The 13,125-nt window shown below is 43.8% G+C and overlaps 1 protein-coding gene across 1 annotated transcript; it reads right to left on the minus strand.

Moving 5' to 3' along the window:
* Nucleotides 1-329: 329 nt before the first annotated feature.
* tars2 (threonyl-tRNA synthetase 2, mitochondrial) lies at nt 330-12,486 on the minus strand. Its single transcript, XM_028979493.1, has 18 exons — nt 12,179-12,486; nt 11,553-11,749; nt 11,086-11,200; nt 10,738-10,859; nt 10,445-10,553; nt 10,149-10,213; nt 9,996-10,074; nt 9,489-9,635; nt 9,134-9,232; nt 8,526-8,692; nt 6,277-6,439; nt 5,464-5,601; nt 3,156-3,233; nt 2,966-3,066; nt 2,776-2,877; nt 2,620-2,692; nt 1,243-1,357; nt 330-612 (listed from the first exon to the last, which is right to left on the minus strand). Exons 1-18 carry the CDS (start codon nt 12,281-12,283, stop codon nt 470-472), a joined length of 2,118 nt encoding a protein of 705 aa, XP_028835326.1. The 5' UTR covers nt 12,284-12,486; the 3' UTR covers nt 330-469.
* Nucleotides 12,487-13,125: the final 639 nt, after the last annotated feature.

Below are 13,125 nucleotides of genomic sequence, written 5' to 3' on the forward strand. Positions count from 1 at the left end.
AAAAAAAAAAAAAAAAAAGTCCCTTCAGTCCCGTTCCTGACCTTCATTCAGTATTCCTGTTTTCATGAAAAACACACCACCCCCCCTCTAACTGCCCTTGATCCACTTATCCCGCTCCTATTTTAGTAAAATCCCTTTCTCCAGTTCTCAACTCCCACTCTTCCACACTTTTAAGGTATAATCTTTCCCCGATTCACATGACCGCTGGCTTCCATAAGCAGGGCCGAGGGGGTAAAATGGCAATGCAGTGCCATACAGCCTCATCACACCACCAACTGGACACAGGGGGATGTAATAAGGGGGCTAAGTAACAGATACCACACGCAAGATAACGAAATTAAAAAATTTATTTAAAAATTCAATCAACACAAATATTTCCATAAACACTGATGTATACACACACACATTTTCTGTAGGGTCCTGGGTTAATACATGATTGATCTGTACTAAGCACAGCCGTACTAGTTGCTCAGAACTCATTGTGGTTGCTCCTGGTCTCTTTGAGGTCTTTAAGCAATGTCAGCACCTCGTCCAGCGACCTCTGACCCAGCTGTTTTCCTCCTCTCGACCGCACACTCACTGTGCCGTTCACTCGCTCCTTTTCTCCAACCACTGGGCAAGAAGAACAGACGTTAATCTCTACATGTGGTCATGTTCAATTAATTGTAATAACTCTTGTTCTTGAGCAGTATTTCACTTCAGCTGCTCCAAACATGAAATGGACATTTAGGGTCATAGTGGTGCACACACAGAAAAAAGGGGGCCAAAGGGGCATAAAAAGTGGCCATACAAAGTAGTGGTAAAAGTGGTAAAGCTACTTCCTTTCTTGTTAATATCTATTTTTTCCCCAAATTCAGAAGGAATAGTCAGTCTTGTAGATTTATTTAGTGCCATAGACATTTTGGTGATTTTCATGAACCCAGAAATTTTTCTGGATTCTGAGAGATGGAAATTAGAAGCTGAAGACATCCAACAGCAAAGCAAGTCTGGATTTACTATGATGGACTGGATTTATATTCAGTGAAAGTGAAGTGATTGTCATCGTGATACACTGCAGGCAGCACACTGTGCACACAACAAAATGTGTCCTCTGCATTTAACCATCACCCTTGGTGAACAGTGGGCACCAGGACAGGCACCTGGGGAGCAGCGTGTGTGGACTGCCACAGTGGATTCAAATGATTATTATGTGATAAGAGAAAGAAACGTCTAAAAATCAAAAGCATAAATAAATAGTCTCACCAAAAATGAAATTATACTGAGCCAGCTGTGCAGCACGAATTTTCTTATTTAATGTGGCGCCATGGTCATCATTCAGGTCAGCCATGAAACCAGCTTCTTTCAATGTTTGAACCACCTGTTTCAGAAAAATAAAATCCAGGGGTGGAAGTTACCACTCACGTTACTGTAATTAAGTAGTCGTTTTTTCGGGTTCTTACACTTAAGTCAGTAAATTTACCTACAAAATAATGTAAGTAATGTACTCACAATTTGATATAGAGTACAAATTGAATTAACTGGTGGCCAATAAAGATAACAGTAAATTAAAGTCTGAATCTGGAGCAAGGAACCAGATATTGAAAGTGAAGGGACTGTCATTGTGAAACACTGCAGCCCAGCATATGGTGCACATGGTGCTCTGCTTTTATCCATCACCCTGAGTGAGCAGTGGGCAGCCATGACAGGCGCCCGGGGAGCAGTGTGTGGGGACGGTACTTTGCTCAGTGGCACCTCAGTGGCACCTTGGCGGATCGGGATTCAAACCGGCAACCTTCTGATTACGGGGCCGCTTCCTTAACCGCTAGGCCAACACTGCCAGCATAACTAACATAAGTGCAACCCAACATCCATTCATGAAAAATCCAGTTGAGAGTCTATAACAAGGACCTGTTTATGTAATATGAAATTAAAGTATGGAAATCAGATCACAGGATATTTTCCATTTATGGCGTCATAATAGGAAAAATTTAATGAAAACTGGTTATATACCTGAAAAATGTATAGTGCATTTTCTGTTAATTCATTTAATTTGCCATGTATGTTACATCTGCATATAGTTGTAGATTCTAGTGGGTCCAAACTGTGATTTTTAGATATGTCTATCAACACAAAACAGAATCCCGAGCCTGAACCTTTTTCCATGCCCGGTAGGTGAGCAGGGATTCAGACATGAGAAGAAGTACAAGTCTATATTTTCAGTAGCATCTGTGGGTGGAGCTCTTGAGACCCTGGTAGGCCTCTTCAGTAATCTAACCTGGTAGTTTCAGGCATATAACAATATTCAAACTTTTTTTTTTTCCCCCCAGTGTCTCAAATATCAAACACAATAAATGAAATCAGTCTGTGACCCCATTTCCAGAATGTTTTGACAATCAATTGTGTGGGACCAGCAACCTACACCTCATGTAAGTACAGTAAGTAGTTTCTGAAATACTTCTTACTTACAAAGAATACTTTTATTTGAGTACTTTTTTTTCCCCACGAGTACTTCTACTTCAAATGGAGTATTAATTTAGTAACATAACAGAACTTTTCAGTACTCTTTTTCCACCCCGCTAATCTATATATTTCTTTATTTCAAACAAATTGTTTCAGCGGTTGTATTTGCATCATACTGACCTTCTGCCCATACTGCTCACTGTCCCCTCCTATAGGCAACACCATAACCTGTGCTGGGGAGAGCCAGAAGGGCCTGGCACCATCCAGGAGAAATGTTGAATTTAACAGACCATCTTCATTTTAAAATCAAAAAGCAAAAGCAGTACATGAAATCACCATTTGCCTCCAAAGTTTTCAGCCAATATGGCAATCATTCTTTCCAGTGATCCTAGTACGGCTCTGTGCACCATTACAGGTCTGCACATCTCACCATCTGAGCTGAGGACACAAGAAGGGGGCGCACAGGGGGCGCTTTACTTCTAGCGAATTAATGCATTTGTATTTTTCAAAAGCTCACAATACTCACCTCACATACTGCAGGTTAAACCGAATAGGCAGCTGGAAGTCTAACTGGATAGTTGCACACTGATGCTGTCGTCCAAGAGCATCTCGAATCTGGATGTCAATCTTGAGATGCAAGGTTAGTAGCATCAAATTATTGCATAATTTATCGTTCCAAAAGGCAGATGATGAGTTAACCAGGATGAAAGTCTCACCTTAGGCCCATAGAAAGCGCCGTCTCCAGGGTTGAGCTCCCACCGCTCACCAAACTGCTGCAGGCTAATCTCCAGCTGCTGCTCAGACAGGGCGAAGCAGGCAAGCCCAAAACAGGGATGAAGGAAGGAAGCTGAATAAGATGTGACATGCAGCTCCACCAGTACAACTGGTGGCAGATACTAGAATAGACTTGACAAAGACAAATATGTAGAAATGTACCCCAAAAATCTGGAATTGAAGGGCATTAGAAAGTCTAGAACTGAGTCAGAATGAATAAAACAGAAGGGAAACTCAAGACATACAGTGAAAAATGTTGAACCATTGACATTAAGCCTGGAGGCCTTGTTAAGATCACTGGCATCATAAACTGTAGGAAACTCCACTGCCAAGAGGCTCAGACACGGGCACAGCATGATTCCAGGCCAAAACCCACCTCAAAACCACTTCAAAAGGTTTTCTGATGACCATCATCTTCTGACACAAAATCCCCTAAAACCTGCGGTCTGAACTGAAGGCTGTTGCATAAAAGCAGATCTGTTTGGATTCAGCATAAGGGGGTTTGGAACGGTTCTGTGAGGTGCAGCAGTCCAAAATGCCTCCCTACACGCGTACAAACCTCATTAAACATCAGAGAAACACGAATGAACGGGTTTTATTTCTAATCAAATCTAGTCATGCTAATGAACTCCACCAAATGAAGCATTGTGCTTACTGCATCACTTCTCAAATAGTAGCAGTGACTTCTGTATTTAACAGACATTAATGAATAAGAGAAAATCCAGTGAAGTTCTATTAAACAAAAACCTAGAAATCTCCACTTTCACAAAGCCATGTATGTCTGTGAACTTACATGTTGGTGTTTAAACCGCTGCAGCCGTTCTTCCACTTGCTGCGCTTTTGACAGTTTGCATTGATTCAAAATAAAAGTTCCGAATGGAAAGACACGGAATGACAAATACTGTTTGCTGCTTCCGCTTTTATTATGCCAATTTGCGAATTTAACCTCAATCACACTGCAGCAGGTAAGCCTTTTGGGGGGGATGGCCTGGTGTCACCAAGTGCAGCAAATAAACCACTTTTCTTCACAAAAAATATCAAGGCCAGATGGAAGCAAAACGTACAAGGTTGGACTGTTGAGGACTGGGGGTAAAGTCATTTTCTCAGATGAAGCCCCATTCTGATTGTTTGGAGCATCTGGAAAAATGATTGTCTGGAGAAGAAAAGGTGACGCTGCCATCAGTCCTGTCTCGTGCCAACAGTAACCGCTAGGCCACCACTGCCCCGATAAAGAATGGTACCAAAACATCCTCCAACTGCAACTTCTCACAACCATCCAAGAACAGTTTGGTGAAGAACGAGAACTAAGTGAGAACTAAGTGGCTCCGGAAACAAAACACTGAAAATTTGGGTCCATGGCCAGGAAACACCTCGTACTTTAATCCAACTGAGAACTTGTGGTCAATCCTCAAAGAACAAAAACCCACAAATTCTGAGAAAGCACTCCAAGCACTGATTATGAAGGAATGGGTCGCCCATCAGTCAAGATTTGGCAAGAAGTTGATCGACAGCGTGCCAGGGCGAATTGCAGAGGGCCAACACTGCAAATACTGACTTTGCATAAACTTGTAATAGTCAATAAATGGTGTATTATACTTCAATACACCCCAGAAACAACAGACAAGAAGATCTAAAGACATCTAAAAATGACTACATTAAAGTTTAGGGCTTTATTTTGAAACATTGCATACTGTCAAAAGCGCAGTGTGTGTGTGTGTGTGTGTGTGTGTGTGTGCGTGTGTGGAATGTAATTGCAGAACTCAATCATCACAGAGTTTCTTGCAAGTTTAAGGAAGCCAAATTTAAGACTTTTTAATGCCACTTTCATCAAATTTAAGACCCTGATTTGGGCTAAACCACATTTGTCCAAGAGCCACAGTTTTATCTCGGCACACATTGTGAGGTCCAGATACTCTTCTAAAATACAATATTCATTCAATTTTATCTTAAGTTATGTAATATTATTTGATATGAATTTTCCTTCAAATTTTCTTTTAGTCTTTTTCAATGTTAAAGAGACTCATATTACCGGTACTGCTGCAAGGCACCGGGGGGGGGGGGGGGACATTTTCGGTTTGTACTATTTGTGAGTCAAACTGGCCATGTAATTCCCATGCGAGATGCGAGTGACCGGCAGATTACTGACCGATTGAAGGCTTGTTTCATTTGATTTATTGGGTTTAAGGGTTTAAGGGTTACTAGTAATTTTAACGCTATTTTAGGGCCTTAATTTAAGGCCTTCCTGCTCACCTTCTCTGCATCGTCCCACAGGGCAGCCTCCCCCAGGTAGGGAGTGGGGCGCGTGGAGAGCAGGCAATGGAAAGAGAAACCAAACACACGATACACAGTCCTCACAAACTCCAGACACGACGTGATCTCGTCCTCCAGCTGTGACACAATAAAGAAACCAAGCGTCATTATACATAAGTACAATGACATTATTTACAGGAAACGGCGGTATCGTGGTATAAAATGATCATAGAATAATTACTCTGAAAAGAATATTGACAAGAGGCAGACCGTTCGAGGAGAAGAGAAAAGGTCCAAGAGGGACAAAGAAATGAGAGGGAGGGTCAGAGAAAAGCTGGCACGCAAGTCAATACTACAGACATTCAAAAAAACAAACAGAGGGAAGAGACAAGAGATCAATTCATGGATTTATTTTTGTTATAAAAAAGTGTGTGTATATGAGTTGGTGGGGGGGGCAGTCATAAGAAGTTGAGGACAGAGGGCCATTCATACTTCCCTCAGAGGAACCCATCCAGGGCATTAATCAAACTCTTTAAAGCCTGAGAGACTCTCCACAGACAGTGTGGTGGGGACACTCACTGTCCACTCTGGACCCTGTGGGTCCTCTGAGAGGATGAGCCCGTTTTAGCCGCGTTTCCTCGCTTTCCTCCTCTCCCAGTCTCTGTTAATCCCCCTCTGTGTGCATTCTTTCTCCATCCTCCTCCCATCTCCTGCTCTCTCGGGCATTTTCACTCCCTGTTTAGACTCAGACAGACAGCAGGACGGTTTGGGGACGCGACGGAGGGGCCGGCGTTCACGTGACGTCATTGGTACCTGTTGAGGGGTGCAGAAAATGTGGGCGTCATCCTGGCAGAAGCGCCGGACACGAGTCAGACCCCCCAGCGCCCCCGAGTGCTCGTTCCGGTGGAGCGCCCCAAAATCAGCCCATCGCAGAGGAAGCTCCCTCCAGGAGCGCAGGCGCTGCTCATACATTAAACTGCAGGGGCGGAGAAACCGATGACGGACACTTCCAGGAACCAATAATAAATACATTTTAAATCTCGTGATGCATGCACTAGGGCTGCAACAACGAATCGATAAAAATCGATTACTAATAGAGTTGGCAACTAATTTCCTAATCGATTCGTTATGCCGCGCGACGCGGAGACGTTTGATTATTAAAAAAAAAAAAAAACTTTATTTGAGCGCGGAGCGGAGTGAACACACTCGGTCTCTCTCACGCACAGATACTAGCAGAGTTTGGCGCCTCATAGACAGCGCGGAGCAAAAATAAAAATAAAAACCGAGCGGAGGTAGAGGACAGATACATGGCGGAGGCAGAGAAATCTGCGCGAAAATATGCAAAAGCGTCACGGCGCGGCACGGGAGCCCCACGGCAATAATCCAGCACCTGAAACACGTGTTTCATGAGGAGGAAGAAGGGGGTTCAGCAGCAGGAGAAGTCGCTACAGAATCCTACTTTTGTTCCGTTTTGACGTGAGGAACGTAATGTCCCTGGTGCTGGTGTTTAACTAGACGGGGACTTACAGCGCCACCTACAGGTGTGGAGGGGGGATGAAACAGCGTTCGGACTGTTCTCTGTGTCTCCATGTGGACGACTCGCCTATTGTGTCCCTGAGCAAGACACTTAACCCTGAGTGTCTCCAGGGGGACTGTCCCTGTAACTACTGATTGTCGCTCTGGATAAGGGCGTCTGATAAATGCTGTAAATGTAAATATAAATGTTTACCCGTCATCCAGCTTGACAAGCATGACAAGTTAGCGTTAGCACGTTAATAACAGTAGTAAAGCAGGGGCGCTATAGTTACTTTGCATTAAAAGACTAAAGACATGTTTTTATTCACTAGCCTTTTTTGGACCATTCATTTTTCAATCTGTTGTCATGTATAGCTACACTGCAAAAAAAGCTTTTCTTTCCTAGTAATTTTGTCTCGTTTCCAGTCCAAATATGTAAAAAATCTTAAATCAAGATTACTAGACAAGAAAAATGAGAAAATTAAGTGATGCTTAAAACTTCTGTTTGAGATTATATCTCATTAAGATTAGTTTTCTTACCCCATTGGCAGATAATTTTGCTTGTTTTAAACAATCACTTAATTTTGAGATGTTTTATCAGAAAACAAGACAATTTCTTATACTATTTCATGTGTCTAGTAAATGTATCTTGATTTAAGATTTTTTAGAGATTTGGACTGAAATCAGGGCAAAACTACTAAGTTAGAAAAGTGTGTGTGTGTCAGTGTGAGAGTTTGTGAATGTGTGCTTCTGCGAGTGTGTGCATCTGCAGTGTAGTGTAGAGAACAAGTTCTGACATTCAAACAAATCCTGTTAAATTTTCGGATTTGTATTGTTCTTTATTTATTTTTTTATCGTTCTGGCAGCTCAGGTGGCACTTTATTTATAAAAAAAAAAAAAAAAAAAAAAAGTCTATATTTGGCAGATGTAAAGCATCTGTGTATGTTTTTTGTGTTAGTCCATTTTTATTTTATTATTATTATAACAGCTCAAGGAGCAACATGTTTGTGCACTTTCTAAATATTTTGGTTCTGTTTTTGAATAAAGGGTTGGAAATGAATGCTTTTCTTGTTTTTTTTTTGTTGTTTTTTTTATCCGATTAATAAAAAAATAAAATAATAATAGACAGATTAATCGATTATTAAAATAATCATTAGTTGCAGCCCTAGCATGCACACACAGAGACTCCCGAAATTATAATCCTAGGAGTGGATAATTATTTACAATATATTCATTTTCTGCCATTATTCTAACAAGACTTCATATTTCTCTTTTCTATGTACGCATGTATTTCATTTTTTTTAACAAGGCTATATAATTTAATGATGATATGAGTGTTTTTGAATAGTTCACTACTGCATTGATGGAAACAGTGCCAGTCCATCCATGCTGTAATGAAAGCTTTACAGCTTTATATTAGTTTTTGTAGGCAAGTGCATTTCGATCTTGCCTGTTAGCATTGCTAACAGAACCCAGGACAATATTCAAACCTTTTAATAACTGCCTCTTAAAAACATCTTATTAATTAGCAGGTGGACACAGCTCACCAGTGGGCGGGGCAGTTCATGGGTTTGAGAGCGTAAGTGTGGGGCTTGCAGGTCACGGTGAACATGTTCTCGCTGTAGTGCTCCCAGTGACCCGAGCGTTCCCACAATGCCGTGCTGTAGAGCGTAGGGGTCACCACCTCACTGAATCCCCGATTCCGATACTCACCCTGTGAGGTGGAGATTGAGGAAAACAGGAAGGAGTGGGGGAGGGAAAAAATGGAAGAAAGGACGGAAGGAAGGAAGAGGGCAGGAGATGAGCGAAAGGGAGAGATAAACAGGGTTGCATGTGAATCTGCGGTCAGGCCATGACAGGGATAATTTGTGTCTGGCGTGTTTATGGCAGGAGAACAGAGCGAGAAGGACGCATAGTGGGGGGGTCTGTGGTTTGGATACAGTCATTCTGGTGAGGGATGGTGTTACTGTGTGCTGGTATCTCCATCAGTTCACTTAAGTGATGGAAGAGACTCAACATCTCTGGGCTTTTCATTTGGTCTGTTACTAAAAAAATGAACGGGGCAATTGGGAGTATCCGGATTCAAATTTTTACATAAATAATGTGTGCAGACATTGAAAGCCTCGTTTTCATGAGTATGAGTTTGCTGATGTACCTTGATGAACTCGGTGAGAGAGTTGTATATATGAGCCCCTTTGGGAAGGAAGAAGCAGCTCCCAGGACTGACATCATTGAAGAAAAACAGCTCCTGGTCCTAAAAGCAGCACACATAAAAATTGGAGAAATACGACCTCGAACTATGAATAATTCATTACGATCAAGAGACACATGCATGCGTTGTGAGCAGGCCCATAAAATAAATTAACCCGCCTGTTGCATATTTATCACAGAAATAACCTTCTTCCTCCTCGTCACCCTGATGTTTGACTCTTTAACGGGGGGAACTGTTACAGTAAAAAAATCTCGGAACATCTGATGTTTTTATGGCGTATGCCCCTTTCTAAAATCACCATGCCAATGCGTCGGTGGTCCCTTTTGCGAGCTTCCTCTTGTTCACGTTCCCACTCCTCCCTCTCCTTCTCTCCTGGGAAGGACACACCAATGACTCTCACCACATCTGTGGCCTCCACAGAACCAGACAGGGTGACTGGAGACACCTAATGGATCAAAGTTACATAGCAAGTCACTAAACAAAAAACGATTGTGGGTCTGTGCAAGAGACCAAAAAAAATTATTTCTATTTCAAAATGAATTTTACATTTCAGCAGCTCAACTGAGCTTTTAATTTCTACTTTTTAATAAAGAACAGAGATCTTTAGACTGCAGCAGGGACTACTCAAAATGGGAGAGAATGAGAATGTGACACTGAAACAGAAGCAAGGTGCGAGTAAGAAGCATTCTGACTGAGAATCATGACCCCGACTGCTACTGCCTCATTTGTGGAGACCAGCGGGATGGAAAGTATTGGGGGGTAAACGTGTGGTTCAGAGAGACAGGGAGATCTTTTTCTTTCTAACCTGCAGCATTTTAAATGATTTCAGGAAGCCAGTTTCAGGAAGTACGGGGCCACTACAAACCCCAACACTGTCACCGCACCTGAGAGGCAGAGAGAGTGAGAGACTCATTCACCACACAGTGCACGCTTTACACAGAGCCGGGCTCATACAGACCTGTACACTGACAGCGAAGCGCCAGTCATCTGGTCCTGGGCGAGCTGCAGTCTCAGCGGAGAGTCCTACACAACAAATTCAATGGTCAACGCCGAAACGTAACCAAATTCAGGCCCAGTCTCAGCCGTTTGCAGCACGCTTCACAGGCATTTGAAACTGCAATGCTTTTCATTATTAAATAGACATCAAGTCTATAGTCTAGACTGACTGTAGTAATCAGCAAAATGTAAAAGGGACAACAGGATATTGATAGACAAAACTGACACTCAAAAGGTGTAGAAAAGTGAGATGCTGACCTGAAAGAGTTCTTTCAGTTCCTGAACACTGAGGTCCAGTTTAATGATGGGAAGATTCATAGCAGCAACCTCCCTACAGCTGCTCTCCACCTCCCCCAGAGAAAGAGTGCTGAGCGAGAGAAAAACGAAAAAGAGATAAGCATGACACACATTATTTACTCTCTTAACCCTGCCTGACGAAGGCAATTCCCCAGCGGGGTCAAGAGTTGGATGTGCAAGGAAAAACATATCCATTTTAAAATAAGCATTAGTAATGAGAGACCACAGGGCTGAGGAACAGCGGGGAATCGGACCTATTGTGCAATTGGTAGTCACAGTACAGTCCAGTATCGGAGACCCCTTCCCGGCACACCTGCGCACCAAACCGCCCCTCCATGACTCCGCCCAAGACACATGCACCTGTGCGCCATACAGCCTGGAGGAAACCCAAAAACATTAAAAACAATAAAATAATAGCAAACATTTGTGGCCCACACATTTACATGTGAAAAGAACAAAGGAATACAACCACAAACGATAATTACTGGGTAGTAGTAGCCTATGAACCCCAAGACCACATACACACAAAAGCTGATTAGATAATGACCACCAGATGTCAGAAGTGCACTCAATTTACAATGCTGAGTTCAGACACTCCATACCTGTCGGCCCTCAACAGTGTCAAAACCCAGCAGGTGCAATTCACAGTCCTCCACCAGGGGGCGCTCAAGCTCCCACAGCTGACCATTCACTCTGCACACAATGGCACCCTTCACACTAGAAAAAAACAAAGAAAAAAATAAACTGTATTGCGAAATGTAGTCAATCATTCCTGAATGTCAAAAAATACCCATCATCATAAGCACAATTTTATTCCATTATTTAATATTAATATCCTAATTTTACTCAGACTGGAGGTTTGTTGCTTTTAGTAAAAAAAGCACGAAATGTGTCCTCTGTATTTAACCATCACCTTTGGTGATCAGTGGGCACCATGACAGGCGCCCCTGGGGACCAGTGTGTGTGGCTCAGTGGCTCCTTGGCAGATCAGGATTCGAACCGGCAACCTACTGGTTACGGGGCCGCTTCCTTAACCGCTAGGCCATCCACTGCACCCACGTGCATTTACCGTGCATTCCGTGCAATGAGCAGAGGGGTGGTGATCCCTGCAGTCCCCTTCACCGTCCTGCTGTCAGCCAGCCGGACGCTCAGACTGTGACCGGGTGAACGAGAGCCGCCGGTCCTCCGGCCACTGCTGTCCTGCTTCAGCCGAAGGGCTTCGAAGACACGGAGACGCTCCGATAGAGCAGCAGATAGCGGCTGCAGCTGCAGGGGAGACAGACAGCGGGAATCAGTTCACAAGCACAGTCAGTTCAATATAAAACTATGAATACAGAACAAAATAATCACAATAATCACTCACACACACACAAACCAGCTATGACTTAGATCAAGGTCATGTATACATATGTGTGTATGGCGTTCTAAGTTCAGGTTTTAGTATTATAATAATAAACGGATTTACTTTTTTAAATAACCTTATAAAAACGAGCAGGCTGAAGATGGAGACTCCTAGATCATGCGGACTACGACGCCACCACGCGTCAGACTGCGGAACAGAACCCCCCCCCCCCGCCATTAAAACACGGCACCACAATTCCGACACCCTTCGGCAGAACAGACGCGACAAGGACACTGAATGACACGCGAAGTCGTCTTAGTTCAAATGCAGCCCATTTCCGTCCAGAAGCGCACCTTGCTGTAGCCCCTGCGGTCCCGGGGCACAGAGGACCGGGCAGCGGGACGCAGCGCGACGCGCCAAAACGGCACCAGCAGCATGGCCGCACGGGGACGAACCATGAGCCCACAAGCTCACATCCAGCGCCTTTCATGCCCTGCGCGACGCCATGATGCCGGAACCACACGGCCAGAATGCGAGAAGGCCGCCGATTGGCCGAAGGCGGAGCGCAGTGACGTAAGGGCACGTTCACGGACGTCAGCAAGCGCGAGGAAGGGGGACATCGCTGATCGTTAGACGCTGCGGATGGGCTTTTGGCCGAACGTCGCCGCCACGCACACAACACCAACGCGGACAAAGGCGGAGCCAACCACAGCGCCCGCCTCGCCGGGCCCACGGCGCGCTGCGATTGGCCGTTTCCCCTGACGTCAGACACGCGTCACGACCCAGACTGGCGGAGGCGCGCAAGAAACGGGGCTGTAAAAACTGACGCAAGACTTGGAGGAACACAAGAGATTTACAAAAAACCCCAAAACAATAACAAACAAACCAAAAAACTAACATAGAAATAATTATAATATGCTCGTGTAAAGCCTATCCCAGGTTAGCAGAAAAGCGACGCTGGTGTTCCTGGCCACGGCTTTTCTTTCTGGCGACGCGTGTCGACGTAAACGCAGAGCTGCGCATGTAACGGGCCCGCAAATACAAGCTGTATGTAAATATGTATGTATTATAGTCTTTTTAGGCCACGGTCCCTTCCCTCAAACGCGTTATTAGGTAACGTTAGTAGCCTAGAGCAGACGCAAACATTTTAAAGGGAAATTTTACAGTTGCAATAAGATGTAAACATTGACGACAGGAATGTGTAAAATGTGTAAAAACTGCCTTAATAGATATCTTACGCTGTATGAACATACATTTAAGGCTAGAGCTTGGATTTTAAGAAAGTAATTTTGGCAACACA

Source organism: Denticeps clupeoides, chromosome 5 (assembly GCF_900700375.1).
Source record: "Denticeps clupeoides chromosome 5, fDenClu1.1, whole genome shotgun sequence".
In the NCBI taxonomy this organism is placed as follows: Eukaryota; Metazoa; Chordata; class Actinopteri; order Clupeiformes; family Denticipitidae; genus Denticeps; species Denticeps clupeoides.